The following is a 15,537-nucleotide window of genomic DNA, read 5'->3' on the forward strand; positions in this document are numbered from 1 at the left end:
TCCCCGACATAAGCCTTGTCATGTTTGAGAACATGAGGTGCAAAATGTGTTGCCTGGGGCAGATTAATCATTAGACACACACACAAAACACACACAGCTTGATTACATGAGCCTCTTGCTTTTTCTGAGACGGACACGCACGTGCACACACACACACACACACACACACACACACACACACCCTCTCCTTGGAGTTGAGAGGCAGGCGTTGTTCTATAAAAGCTGCACCCAGCGGAGGTAAAGAGAGCAAAGCACATTCTCTATCAGCAGGGGAGAAACACACACTCCAACACACACTTGCACACACAGATTAGCGCAGGACCGTCATACACACAACACTCTTCCTGGGATATGAACCCTCTCGTCCTCACCTGTCTCCTGTGCTTTGGTAAGTCTGGACTTGTTTTCTGTGTGTGTGTGTGTGTGTGTGTGTGCAGAGAGGGTGAATCAAAGAAATGGAGAAAAATGTAAAAAGGTATGAGAACAGGGAGAGGGGGGGGGGGGGGTGAAGGAAGGAAGGAAGAAATATCTCTGCGAGTGAGGACTTGTCAGGCAGGAGAGAAATATTCAGGCATTTTAGGGAGAATAATTTGTGTCACAAGTGTGGCTCTCTGTGAAAAGGTCAACATACTTCAGATACTTAATTAGCCTTTGATTGAGCCTGATTCATCATTGTTCTTGATTGGTGTGAACGATGTGTTCAAGTACAGTGCCGTCCTGGATGTGGACTGGTTGTACTGGTTTCAGTGTGGATAGAGTGTCTAATTTAAAAGCTACCAATATTTTAAGATGAATGGATGAGTCAGCTGTAAATGGGCCAAGATTATATAATACAATGCTTATAGCAAGTAACTAGGCAACCTTAAGTTCCAGGTCACCACAGAAGAAGAATAAATGTCTATTTCTGTCTTTTAAAGAAGAAAAATGAACGTTCTGGATAGGCTTAATTGATTTTATCTCTTCATTGCGACAGGTTCAAGTCTTGGTTTGAGAGAACATGCTCCTTCATGCTCCTACGTACTGGGCGTAGACATATGAACCCACATTAAACTGCATCACATGACTTAAACTTTGACCCTAATTGCTTTTTACTGCTTATCATTGCCATTTGATCTCATGCATTATTCTCTTTATCTGTGTGTTTTACAGTAGTCTCCGGTGCTCTAGGTGCTCAGGGATCTGAGGCCACGTTCTCCGGTGAACTAGCCGGAGTGACCGGGGGTCCGGCCTCCGGGGAGGGCCTCCCGAGTTCGCTGAGTGACGATGACGAGCTGGAAGTAGACGAGGATGTTTCAGGAGGAGACACTGAAAATATCAACATATTAGGTATGAGTCTTTTCTTCTTGACTTTGAGGTTCTTTATTTCCCTTGAAATGCCGATTATTTTGGGTTGAAGCTTGTATGACACTGTTTATAGAATAGCTAAATCTTAAGTGTTATGTTTCTGAGTGCAACAGAGAAATGAAGAAACAAAATTGGCTGACGATAATCTGTACCTTCTGCATAATGCGACCAGTTTGGCGAAAGTTGTCAAGACATTCTTTTAGAAAAGTACAAAATAAAAAAACTTGTACAAGAAAAGATTCTTAAAGGTCCAGTGTCCATCCAGGGGATTCAGTAGAATGTTGCAGTGAGGATTACAGATTGCAACTTCTCCTAGTTGGAAATCCTTTAGCGTTAATTGTTCAGGAAGTTTTTACCGGTTGCCGCATTCGCCGTGGAGGTCTCTTCCTCTCCAAAACAAATGGACCTGTGATTTAAACCATTAAAAACACTGACTAAAGCACTTTCACGTTAAAGAAAATTAGTTTTTCCGACGCTGCTCGTCAGTGAGGGGCTGCTAACTACGGTAGCTGACCTGAAAACATGACTGGCCCTATTTAGAGCCAGTATTTAGTTTGTCCATTCTGGGCCACTGTAGAAACATGTTGGTGTAACATGGCAACTCCATGGATGAGGATGTAAGACTGAAAAAAAATCTTTAAAGAAGTGCAGAAAAAAATGTTTTCCCCATAAACAGACTTTAAATTCAGTCAATGATAGATACAGTTTTCAGGATGGCTTTGTTGGTCATGTAACTTTTTTCTTGACTCATAAATCTTTTGTAAATTTTGTTTCACTGTCACAAAAGTAAAGACTGATAACATCCAAGGTTGTTAGTTTTGAGAGTGCATGGAAGACTCTAGTAATGCCTGAATATTCATCTTGTAAAATGATCCGAACATTCGGCCCAGAAACTCCTTTAAGTTTAAACAAAAACGAAACCTCAGCTACAGTTTCACCACCGGTTTCTCCTCCTACAGAGTTACATCCCGGTAAAGATGAGAAGAAGAAAAGAAAGGGCAAAGGCAAGAGGAAGAACAGGCACAGGAGCAAAAGCACGACTCCTCTCAACCCTGCACACACTTTCTTCACTGACACGTCGACTCTCAGCACCACAGAGGATCCCTGCACCTCCACCCACCTGACCTACTGCATCCATGGTTACTGCAAGTTCATAGAGGGCCTTCAGGAGCCAGTGTGCATGTGAGTCAAGCATCACTTCCCTTTGTTTGTTTGTATGCATGTGATTATGAACTCCATGGGTAGTGCAAAATGAAATCCATCCTAAAAGCAAATATATACATTTATGTGTGCACCAAGTTTAAACCTCTTTGAACCTCATAACCTCACATTGTTATGTTAACTCTTCCCTCTGCAGATGCATGAAGGGTTACGATGGGGAGCGCTGTGGGATCCAAACTCTGGGGACCATTAAAACCAAGTCCGATCAGATCAACAACACCGAGCTGGTGCAGACGGTCTTAGTGATCATCGCCGTGGTCCTGTCGGTCATCAGCTGCACCGCCATCCTGCTCATGACCTGCGCTCAGTAAGTATGCCACTGGCTCGCAGCTCTGCACTTGAGGCTTGTAATGCAGGGGAATCATCCGCTGGCTCTCAGAAGAAACATCGGTGTCTGTAGATAGGAAGCCAGTGAGGGATCATGTGATTGAATTGGTACAAACTCCTCAATCACAGGTGCAAAGATGTTGATTCATGTGAACCTCAGTGGAAGTCTAAACCCAGCCTAGGCTAACAAAGGTGGCACTGATAAGCATAGTGTACACATGGGAGTTTTGCCAGTTACTTTAGATAAAGCGGGAAGATAAGGGGAAAAATTTCAGAATGAAACTGATGAAATGTAGTGAAAGGTTGTTAGACAAGTCAAAATATAACTGAATACATCAATAAATTATATTGTTTAATAATCATTTGTAAAAAACAAAAACAAAACAAAAAACACACACAAACACATACCAAGATCGTACTTTTCCTTCAACCACCATCAGTAAATCAAATAATTTAAAATGTGTTACTTATTTTACACTTCCACTTAACTTTCCCACTTCATTTTAAGTCATATTTTGAGGGTTTCTGTATTAGGTATGGAAGCATTTTAGAATTTCATGTCTCAGTTATCCTGACCAAAATAACCAATATTCAAAATATTATCCTAAAAAATCGGCAAAACTTGACTGTAAACTGTGCAAAACAGGGTCCTTGCTGCAGCAGCCGCAGATTCAATTCCACCCCATGGCCCCTTGCTGCATGCTGTCCCCTTTCTCTCTCCCCCTTTGACGCTTTACAATTATCCTGTCATGAAAAGGCAACAAAGCACACAAACAAACACAAAAAAAGACAAAAAAAAAAGCAAAGAAAAACCTTGCCTAAAGCTCTGAAATTGGCATGAAAACATACAGAAGTCACTTTGCCTTAAATTTTGTCAAGAAACGGTTTTGGCTGTCTCATCTATTTTTTTTTTGTATAAAGCACCATGAACACAAGGACTGGTTTGCATGCTATGTGCAGTGTGGATGTTCAAATTTTTTTACTCACAACACCATCTACACCAGATCACAAGATACTGGTTATCGGTGTGACCTGCTTTTCTCTCCTGCTTTGGTATCATTTTTCACAATAGCTGGAGATATAAAGAGATAAGACCTGATGCCAGTAGTTCAGTAATAAAGCCCCTCTCTTCTATTTTATTCTTTAAAACTGGAAGCTTTAAGCAAAAATGCACAAGAGCAACCACCCACACCCCTGCGGATCTCAACATTACACACATTACAGTCTGCACATCCTGCCCATAAACACTTCTTGGCATTCGAACACACTGACACATCAAAAGCACATTAACACACCCGAACACACCCACACCATACAGCTATTGCTCACCACCTTCACAGGCTGGACTCGATGACTTCCACAGCTTTCATGTCTCATTCTTACTTTTATTGTCGACTTTTCATTTCACCGTAAATTGTGTCACGTCGACAAACGTATGTGTTACTCACTCTTTATTTTAAACTGCCATCTGTTGCTTTCCGTAATGGTATGACAAGTCATCTACTGAATAATCACAGTTCCTTATCAATGTGTAACCAAATAACAGCTATTGTTGGAATCTGGGACAAAGTCAATAGTCCGCTTCTTTACAGTCACAAGCAGCTGAAGTACTTAAGAGGGAGAGGTAAAGAGAAAACAGAACTTGTTACTGTGAGAGCGAAACTCCCTCCAGAGAAAATCATGTAAGAATTTTAATGATCGTCGCCCTTCATAAGGTGCAATCCATAGAAATTACTGCCATAAAATAATAAGAACACGCCTTGAATTTCATTTTTTGTCTAGACAGGATCAAAGCTGTGCAACTGGCTCTGCACTTCTGCCTTTCAAAACAACTTTTACTGAGATCATATGATAATCATGAGAATTATAGCCTACTTGGCTTTTATACTCATATTGAATGTCTTTTGTAGTTACAGATCACATAAAAATTTCTTGGCATCCTACCTGGGAACTGGGACGGAGCAGGAGAAGCTACAGAAACCCATCGGGGACGTTGTGGTGTGAGGGCGTCGAGTTACGATGAGGTAGGTGTCACTGAGGTCCTTAATTCATACTGAGTTATGCATCAAATCCACTAAACTCTAATGGTTTTCCATTCATAAACATCTCAGCACCAACAACATGAAAACTTTGATTGACAGTTTGCGAGCCTAGCAACCGTAAAGCTGTCAAGCTTTGGATTTCTCGTGTTAAAATAGTGTTTGGATGGTGATTCCCCTTTTTCACCATCTCCAAAACCAAAAATACAAGAGTAACGGAGTATTTAAACAGTGTATTTGTCTGCTCTAACGTAAGCTGCAAATATTAGCATGTCTGGCCAACAAGCTAACTACTCAACCCAACTGCCAGAAAATAACATTGGCATTTTACGTTTCTGCCACGTTTCTGCTACATTTGTCATTATGCAACAGATACATTGGAAATCTGTTTCAACAATGCTGTGGTTAACTTGTGGTTAGGTTTAGGCACAAAATCTGCTTGATTATGGTTAGGAAAAGATCACATTTTGCCTTACAATACCAGTGTTAGTGCTGCAGTGTCAGTAGGAAAAGCAGCAATGTCTCCGTAAGAAACAATGGCTTTTCGTGGTACTATCCTCGCTGACAGAAACGACTCCCTTAAACACATTCTTTATTTTGTTTGTTTGTTTGTCTTGAACAGTGTTCTGCTTTAGTCTGCTCCTTGGCAGCCATCTTGCCAAAGTGACACACCATCTACCGTCCCCTCCACCTCACAACAACAAAGTCAGCTCATACAGTACATCACTGTAGACACGTTGATTTGATATGATATGTATAAAACATGCAAATGTAGCATATTCGTGGTATGCAGAAACGTACAATGCCAACATTTTCTACCAGCAACTCAGTTGTTCTACTACAATAACAGCATCAGACTGTTGCCTCCAATTAAATCTCTGCCTGTAGATCAAACAGTCGGCCATTAGCAAGTTAGTTATTTACAGACTGCTCTTAGCCTGATGATAACTGGTGATAAGATATATCAGGTAACTGTGTGACGGTGATCAACCATAATTTATCAAAGTATCGCAAATGCTTGGGTTCAAGCAAGGTCGCAAAACAATTATTAGACATGTCTATAAAACAAAACTCTGCTAAATGAATAAATGCATAAACACCTGTTAAAAATACAGTCTAGTATAGTTTTTACCTCTGGCGATTACATTTAAGCTTCAAAAATCATAAAAGTGGTGTTCATTTTGTGGAGGTTATCTGCCTGAACAAACGTGTAAGTGTCATAATCTTTGCTTGCCACAGAGCTGATTTTCTGCGTAATCCTAAATCCAATGGAAAAATCCCGTTGACTTTTTGTCAAGGGAGCCAGGGCGAAGTTCACTCTCAGGCTGGCCTACACCTAAACTCCATCCCTGCAGCACTGCTGGGACCAGATGAAAACCAAGTCATGGTGATGCTGCGTTAGTGCTGCTTGTGCAAACAATATGGTGATGCTGTGAGAAGGACATGCAATCAGGCGCACCTGTATTTCCAGTGGTGTATATTTTGGTGATGTATTTCTTCAAAAAAGTCTTGCTTAAGTCCTCAGAGGGCGGTGTCAGGCCTCTACTCACGTGAGCCTTAAGCCAAACAGGAAGGAGTGGGCTGAGAGAGTGACAGAAAAGCCCGTACGCCTGTTGTTGTTATTGAACACAGCGAGTTGCATCACGCACAGAGGAATCCCCGCTAAAGGAATTAGTCTGGATTAGCCTGGGGGGTGTCTCGGCCTGTCCCATCTCTGCACTGCATACCAGCGTAAAGAAAAGCCACACACTTGATCACATTCACCCGTGTGTCCAAACAATAACAGCACACTGACACACTGACTCTACACGCGATGACCCTGATGTAACACCTTAATTGCTCTGCTTACATGAGGTCGGAGCTCACTGAGCAACACACACGCACACACGCAGACCTCACGTGTTCACATAGAAACTTTATCCTGGAGACAAACAATGCGGCCGTGCAGCATTCTCCTCGAGGCTGCACGTCACTCAGTGTGCACCCTGAGAACATCAAGCCTGTCTCACACATACAGTACAGACTGAAGAGCTGAAACCCGTGTAGCATTTACACTCCATACTGTAACTGTAACTGTAAAACCTTTTCTTTTAACTTTTAAATTGTTGGCTCTAGAATGCAGCGCCGCAGGTTACAGTCTCACTTACTGAGTAGATTCATTATGCAGAGTGGTTTGCAGAACTGAATAGTTTGATAAATGTAATAAATATGACTTTAGCTATCATATCTATCAGTTTTGATAAGACTGTACTCACCAAAATCAATTGCTAAGACATGGGAAATCAATGATATTGCAGCAACCACCAGGTTATTTATTTGGAGCTAAAAGTACACACTGCCAAATGGTAATGTTCATCTGCAGCGAGTACTGTAGGTCTAAGATGATTGAGGAAGTTTGTCTGTAAACTGTGGATTTTTCTACAAACACAAATTTATTCCAATAAAATTGCTTTTAAGGTGCAACAATCACAAAAAGAATCTGTGTTTAGTGGCTTTAAAAACTATCTGTATAAGTGATTTTACTTAGTCCTGACCATCTTTGAGGTGGCAACCAAAAAATATACAGACTAAATCCACATATATAGCCTAAACCAGTAGTTCCCAACTGGTCCAGCCACGGGGTCCAGATTTCTCCTTAGTCATTAGTTCAAGGTCCACACAGTTTAATTTATTCAGCATCAGACTTGCTTTTGGCCATGTTGTTGAGGTAGTTAGCTGTCCTTGTTCAGTAATTGTCCATTAGTCACTCACTCTACAGAAGGAAATACGTGGAAAGAAAAGCTTGGTGCCGGGAAATCACTGTACTCCAAAATTAAGTGTGCTTTTTATGAACTTGACACATTCAGAATGGACCCATGACCCACTTTTTGACTGCAACCCATCTGTTGGGAACCACTGGCCTAAATGATTGGCACTGTAACATAACTGTGTAGCAGTGGCACTGCTAAGGGGTGGCTGGGAGTGGCCCACTGTCCCCCCTCAAAAACAGAAAAAAAAAATCAAATATAACTGGAGGCTTTAATTTTTAACTTGCAAAGATTTGTTGCCAGTTGTGTTCCTTACAATAAATATACTCCTTTAAATTTAAGCTGTATATTTGTCTTTTCAAGGAAAAGGTTGTTGTGGAACTCAAAATGTTAACTGTATGGTATTAGTCTATGCTAATTATCTGCGTATCAGATAATGAGTAACACTGACTGTGAACTACAAAACCTCTCATATTCCTGTAGATTTCAACCAGACTATATATTACAACAGCATAATTGAATTCCTGTAATTCATGTTCTGACTTTTGGTTTTGGTGCCACCTAGTGGTGGGGTGGTTTATCAGGGAGGCCAGATGGAGCCACTGAAAATCTTGGGGTGGTGTCCCAGAACCAAAAGTCACAACTGAATTTCAGGATTTCTATAACACTGTTGTAGTAGACTAGTTCACAAAACTAGTTGAAAAGTTTCAACTAGTTGAAAACTATGTCAATATGAGAGTTAAGCAATTGTATCAGGGTGGCCATGGCCCCCCTGGCCCCCTCCTGGGGCCACCACTGGTGCTTACCCAAGATTTTCCTTGCCCCATCTGGACTTCGAAAAATTTCTGGATGTGCCACTGTCCTTTAAGCTGTTTTTAATAGCAATGTTGATAGAAAATAGTTTTGCCTCTACATAAAATACATGTTGTTTCTGTGTTAATGTATTTATTGACTTATAATTTCTCTCCATCTCTCCTCAGCCAGCTGCACAATTGGAAGACGAAGCAGACCAGAGGAGTCTGAGGACCTGAGAAGGCAGTAGACTGCTTCATTAGATGCTGTGTCTAAAACACACCGTCAAGAATTTGTTAGAATGTAATTTATTTAGTGTGATTATTTATTGCTAACAACTGTATGAATGTTTGTATGTTGGACTTGTTATGATGTCTGTTATGTGCAAAATATGTGCGGTTTGGTTTTATTTATTGCACTGCTGTTGTTATAGGTCAGAGAAACGCTCTTCATCTCACTCTGGAAAAGGGATGGAATTTGATCACCAATAAAGTGTCTCAGTGTTACGTGCAAGAGTTATTTATTTATGCACGGGTTTTGTGTTTACATTCCCATCGGTGGATGCACCCCATACCTCTGTGGCCTGCTCACACAAACACTTCGGCCTTTTAGCCAAACACAGATTGAGCAGACGAGAATAACCCTGAGGGAGGCTCTGTGTGACATCAGCCAGGAATTCAGAGAATCAGGAGAGCAACACAAAAGAATGAGAAGCTGGAAGGTCTTTTTATGTGTGTGTGTGTGTGTGTGACAAGCAGAATTTATGTTGTCTCCACGTTTGACTCCTGCAAAATAAATCATCTTATTCTTAAAGAAGAAAATGCATATTCTTAAACTCTACACTGTCATTACACCAACCACTGTGGTGCCATGGCACTGCAGTGTTTTCAGCAGTGGAGTGACGTCCAAAGCTTTGTGAATAGGTAGATGACATGCTTTCACACAGGTGCAATGGCTCTGAGCTATTTTGGGAATGCCCAGGTAACTTGTAAGATGTCTCCCAACACAAATACAAACAGAAGGCTTGATCATGATTAGAAGGTTCAGGACAAAAGAGGTATAGAATAGACACAAAGAGGGCAGCACTTAAACGCAGGGAGACACAGGCTTGTTAATGCACAGCACAAAGAGAGAAAATGCCATAAAAGAAGATAACTGGATTTCAAGCTTAACGCTGACCTTCAAAGAAGAGAGTTGCTATCCAAACAAACTTCTGCCTGCTCTTTAATGTCTCTGCAGTTTGAAGTATGACTTGACTCTATTATTGGAGCTGTGTGAGAGTTGTAAGTAGAGAAATATTCATCCCCAAAATAGCTAGCAGGTCTCATTAAAGTCAAGTTTATGATTTACATACATTATTAAATCACCAGTGGACAAACAGGCATACACTTATCGCAGTGACGTATGTATGTATATGCAAATTTCAAAGTAGTAGTTTGTAGATTGTATAAGATGTCTGTCTAGATGTCTTGTGCATTATTTGACATGTTTCCTCAAATTTTGGTGACATCTGTGGTATCCTTGGGAACTTTCCGATTGCAATTAGTGTCTAATAAAGCAGTGGTCCCCAACTGGTCCAGCCACGGGATCCAGATTTCTCCTTAGTCATGCGTTTGGCCATGTCGTTGAGCTACTTTGCTGTCTCTGTCAAGTAACTGTCCATTAGTCAGTCACTCCACAGCAAGAAACAGCACTTCAAAATGAAAACTCTGTGCGGGAAATTCACTGTACTCCAAAATAAAGTGTGTTTTTTTTACAAACTTGACACATGTAAAGTCACTTGCGGTCCATTCAGAATGGAAACGCAACCCACTTTTGGACCATGACCCACCAGCTGGCAACCACTGTAATAAGGGTTTGGATATCATTTCACTGCATGAGTTTTAATGAGGTCATTGGGACAGAATTTTTTAAAAAGGAGGGGGAAAAATATCAGTTTTTAAAAATATCTGCGTACATGTAGACAGGGCCCAAGAGATATAGATATAATTCTAGCATTTGAATTTGGATGAAATGACAAAAATGAACATTGTAGCCTTCAAATCCATCAGCTCCACATCATCTCCAAACTCCGATCAGTTCAGGTCCTGGCTTCAAATCTGCAAACATTTCACACCTTTAGAATTTAGAGCTGCACTGTGGAGTTATTTTTTCTGTAATCAACCAAATGTTATGTATACATTTATGCTGTTCGTATATTTTAATACGAAAAGAAATGCACCTAAGGTTACAATCATATGACCAATGCGCTGACGGAAGTAAACAGGGAAGCCATCCAAGTGGTTTTGTAAGGAGGCAGGTTGGGGTGGTGGATGGGTCCCAAAAACACAGATGTTCCTGGAGATGCATGTTCAGAACCGTATCAACTTTGAGTCATTTAAGGTACGTCCTCAGCATATTTCTTTTCCTAAACCTAACCTCTGAAACTTTATGTTAATAACATGAGTGGACATTCACGTCATTCGTGGGGTGCTAATTCTCAGGATATCATACTAACTGTTGTGTGTACATTTTCATAGGATCTCATATACAAACCTTTCTATGAGGATATGTTAATTTATTGTATGTAACTTACCAAAACACATTGTGTGTTAAACAGTTCTTAAAAAAACATTTGATTGCATGTCCTTCCTCTTAAAACATTTGAGAAGATGATTTTAAAGTATTTAAAATGTAGAATTGTTCACGTCCATGTTTACTTACTTGCTGTCATCTTCTTCACTGATTTTGCTTTTGTATTGCAGCATATTTTGGCACACTACCGCCAACTATGAATCAGTGGAATAGTGTGAAACCAATCAAAAAGCATTGCCCAGTTACACTTTAGTTTTTGTATGAGATATAATTGATTGATAAGTGACCTTAAGAGGTGCTGGTAGGTGGATTTTGTGAACATCTGTCAGAGCCAGGTTAGATGTTTCTCCCTGTGTCCGGTCTTTATGCTAAGCTAAGCTAACCAGCTATGCCAAAACTTTGAGTGTATTTTCCAAAATGTCAGACTAGCTCTTAAAAAATTTTGACTCTGACTCACCTGCCAGGATAAAACAGTTTCCAGTCACCTTTATAAAACAAGATTTCACTCAATGAGTGTGTGTGTGTGTGTGTGTGTGTGTGTGTGTGTGTGTGTGTGTGTCATCACGTCATGAGTAAGTGAGGGAAAGGTGAGGCAAGGTGGGCAGCTCATCCAACACACACAGGTGATGCAAGCCCAGGTAAACATTTACTCTTGTGTGTGTGTGTGTGTGTGTGTGTGTGTGTGTGTGTGTGTGATCTCCATGGCAGAAATGGCTTTTTAAACACACCAAAAACATTCATAAACAGCCGTGCATTCATGCATTCGACAAAATCCGCTAATAAGGGTGTGGTGAGCTTTGATAGTTTCGGTGGCACCGAGGTGGGCCCGTGAGCCTTTGTTGGTGACCATGGAAACAGAGTAAACAAACGGGCAGATGGTTGGTCAGTGATAATTCACTTAGAGCTCAAATAAAGGACATGCTGGAATTTCCTGGGTGTGGTAACATTTTTTTCTTCACCCTCACAAGAGAGCAGGTTAGCTGCCAAGGTAAGTATTTTTTCTAGTTGTGACGTCCCACACACACACACACACACACAATTCTATTTCAGCAAGATAACACAGGTTGTCACGCAGCAGCAGCGTGCTTTACGGATGGCACAGTCAGTCGGCCCACTACTTTGTTCCAGACTAAAATATCTCAACAACTATTGGATGGTTTGCTGTGAAACCTTCAACACTTGTTCATGGTCCTCAGAGGATGAATCCTACGGACCTTGGTGATCTCCTGACTTTTCCCGTAGTGCGTCCATGAGGCTCACATTTGTGATTTTGAGTGAATTATCAGGAAATTTGGAATCAAGAGTCACGGTCTCCTCAGGATAAAGTGATAACTTTCCTCTGGCAGCATTATTAGTTAAAATTTTTAATTTTTCGTTTTACAAATACCAGCCAAACTTATAACATTGCCATCAACCTCAGCTGTAAATTGTTTTTAGTGCTGTTTAGTACATGTCACATTGCTTACATGCTACAGTAAGACGTGTTAGCATGTCAAAGCCTCACTGAGCATGACAAACTCTTTGTTCCTTTTTTAATTTAGTATCATGTAATGAGGACTAATAAGCATGAATCCCACCCAGTTCTGAAGAGAAGTAGGCTTCCAAGTACATGTGTATTTTTCTTCATTTATCACTCAGACTATAGGCAGAAAGTAAGTAAGATGTTTGAGAGGGATGTCCCTCTCATCACGTCCTGATGATCCTTGGATCGGGTATTGGCGCCGATGACGTTATTTTTACAAAATCGGAATCTGTAATAAAAGATCAGAGGAATCAAAACAACAAAAATGGCCAGGTTTTTCATCTATGTTGTTCATTGTTGCCTCTGCTTTCCAATGTACAGGGTTCCTACACATTTGGAATTTCAAAATTCCATACTTTTCCATACCCTAATTTCCAGACTTCTTGACATTTTATCAGAATATGCGACATCTGAGTAAATATATCAGTGTATCATATTCCACATCATATTTCATTATTGTTAACAGGCGATTGTAGCCAAGTACCATAATGGCATGCAAATAAAAACTCAGGTAAGTTCAATGTCTGGGCTGAGGCAAAAAGGTTGGGACTCTGGGTGCAAGCGATGCAGTAACGAGAGGTCGGTGGTTTTTCCTTCTCCCCCATGTTGGCGATGTCAAACGATTTCACACAAAGCTTGCATCTAGCTCTGTGTGTGAATTGGGAATCCTTGGCCAACCAGTATTTATATACGGTATTGTCAAGCCATCCCTCCAAAAACTTGCATCTACCCATTGTGAACCACGTGAAACTCGTCTTCTTGTCGAAGGTGCAGTGTTGGAGTGAAGCTTGATACCTGGGGGGCTGGAGGAGGGTCATGGGGCAGCGGACTGGACATACCACTTGTCAATCAGGTAAAAGGGGCGGTATGTTTTCTGAGACGTTTGCTCTCACACAAACTGTGCTTGGCCCGGCATAAAACATGATCCGGATTGATTAAATTATTTTTGGAAATACCTAATTATTCTATTTTTTAATATCTGGAAATTGATCAAATTTATTTCCATACTTTTCCATACTTTCCATACTTACATAGGAACCCTGAATGTATAATACTTCCAAACTGCTGACATTTTCGCTGCCATTAGCATGCTGGCTGTCCATGCCAAAACAACAAGTTATCTGTCTGTACGTCACTCCCCCGCCTGCCCAACGTTAACACGCTCATCTCATATGACAGGGCCTGCCATAAATGAGTGTATTTACGTTTGGCAGGCAGATGGGCAGCTAGTAACGGTAGCAAAATGTCAGCAATATCGAACTTTTATACATTGGAAGGCGAAGGCAGTACAACAGCCACTTGTAAAATGTGCAAGTCTAGCGGTTTGCGAGGGGGAAAAGACAGAGTTCATTTCAACACAACCAATTTGATATGCCATCTGCAAAGGAAACATTCATCATAGCATGCCGAGTTCGAGGCAGCAAGTAAAAAGCCACAGAACCAATTGACATTGGCAGAGGCTTTGAAAAGGAAATAGAAATTTCCCCAGGACCATGATAAAGCCAAAAAGATCACAGCCAAGATAAACAAACCTTATGGGACAACTTGGATGCATTCTTTTTTGTTTCTTTCTTAATGCTTTGCAAAGTATCGGATCGGACTCGGTATTGGACTCAGCTTCAAAATAAAAGACTCTGTATTGGATCGGATGCAAAAAAAATGTGATTGGGACATCCCTAATGTTTGACAAGAAATGGTGTATGAAACAAAATAGGACTGGTTTTGATCTTAAGAGATGTAATAATGATGGAAAGAGCTATAGTCCTGCTTTTATTTGAGGTTAAAAGAACTGTACACAATATTCAAACCATTAATAGAGGTGGAAACAACATTTGCTAAAAAAAAACCAAAAACCTCCTGTTACTGCTCAATCATTTAACATGGCCGCCGAAATCAAGTGGCCAGCGCTTCACGGAAAATCTAGCTAGCCACTGACTCAGCCACCTCCACTTTTAGAAAACCTCTGAGTCATAGATATGCTCTGAATATTATAAAGACCTTCTTAAGTTGATTTTTTTGACTGATTACTAGCCAAAATTTTCTCCAAAATCATGATATGTAGAGCAATGTTTTACACATGTGGGACTCCCACAAAGGCCCACAAGATAAACCTGAAAGGTTCTGAAGTCATGAACAGGATAGGAAATTTATAAAGAAAATCTTTCTGCTTCACAAATTTGTGTTGATCTTTTCAGACTTTCCTCTAACCTTTGCTTCCTTGTCCCAACTTGTGAATTAATGGGCCATTTTACCTCTTCAGGGATCCCAGAGTTAAGGGTTGGAAACCACAGATGTACAGCTATGTTGTCAGTTTTGTCTCATGTGTACCATTTTTACTGAACTATTGTAAATGTGGATTTCAGGAAGACCAGGTATTCATGTAACAAAGCTACTTAAGATAAAAAACAAACAAACAATAAACATGGCATTTTCTATTATATGTTACTGTCAGAGCTAGGTTTTTTAATTATTAAAGTTATTTTCAGTTCTGTAAAGTGAAATAATCTCGACTCTAATCTGAGTGACATCTCCTCTCTGTATTACTGCTCCTCAACTCCAGCAGAGAGCACCACCTAGTGATGCAGCATGAAAACTGAGCATCAGTGCCACATTTACAATAAGTCCCAGGTCGTGAGGACTGCATGTGTACAGTAGATGTAACTGGCAGTCTAAGCTGAATTCTGTGTGACAGGAAAAGCCCACAAGAATTTAAAGTGGGGAGCAAATATTGCAGAGACAAATGGGTTCCTTTAGCACACAGTAATGAAAGAGAACAGCAATATTTAAGATAAGAGACAAAGAAGCTGATGAATAATTCCTCCAAATATGTTACTGTGCCAGATTTGATTACAATGGCAAACATTTCCTTTGAATGTGTCTGATGTGTGTTCACTGTTAACGTCTCCTTCAGCATTTGATTAAAGGCACTTTTGCAACACTTGTGTGGCATGTTGCACGTTTCCTGTCGGGG

The 15,537-nt window shown here is 40.6% G+C and overlaps 1 protein-coding gene across 1 annotated transcript; it reads left to right on the forward strand.

The window, feature by feature from the left end:
- The first annotated feature begins 235 nt into the window (after positions 1-235).
- On the forward strand, positions 236-8,976 carry areg (amphiregulin). The gene is made up of 6 exons (XM_049579043.1): positions 236-388; positions 1,150-1,326; positions 2,304-2,526; positions 2,702-2,872; positions 4,803-4,916; positions 8,659-8,976. The coding sequence occupies exons 1-5, from the start codon at positions 352-354 to the stop codon at positions 4,894-4,896; spliced, it is 702 nt and encodes a 233-aa protein (XP_049435000.1). The 5' UTR covers positions 236-351; the 3' UTR covers positions 4,897-4,916; positions 8,659-8,976.
- The last annotated feature ends 6,561 nt before the right edge of the window (positions 8,977-15,537 follow it).

This window comes from Epinephelus fuscoguttatus, linkage group LG6 (assembly GCF_011397635.1).
Source record: "Epinephelus fuscoguttatus linkage group LG6, E.fuscoguttatus.final_Chr_v1".
NCBI lineage: Eukaryota > Metazoa > Chordata > Actinopteri > Perciformes > Serranidae > Epinephelus > Epinephelus fuscoguttatus.

What these genes read in the sequence shown, in the direction of transcription:
- areg (XM_049579043.1), top strand. Translation starts at nt 352, where the DNA reads ATGAACCCTCTCGTCCTCACCTGTCTCCTGTGCTTTG. An exon ending in CTTCAGGAGCCAGTGTGCAT is followed by an intron (nt 2,527 to 2,701) that starts GTGAGTCAAGCA and finishes TTCCCTCTGCAG; the next exon opens with ATGCATGAAGGGTTACGATG. An exon ending in CTGCTCATGACCTGCGCTCA is followed by an intron (nt 2,873 to 4,802) that starts GTAAGTATGCCA and finishes TGTCTTTTGTAG; the next exon opens with TTACAGATCACATAAAAATT.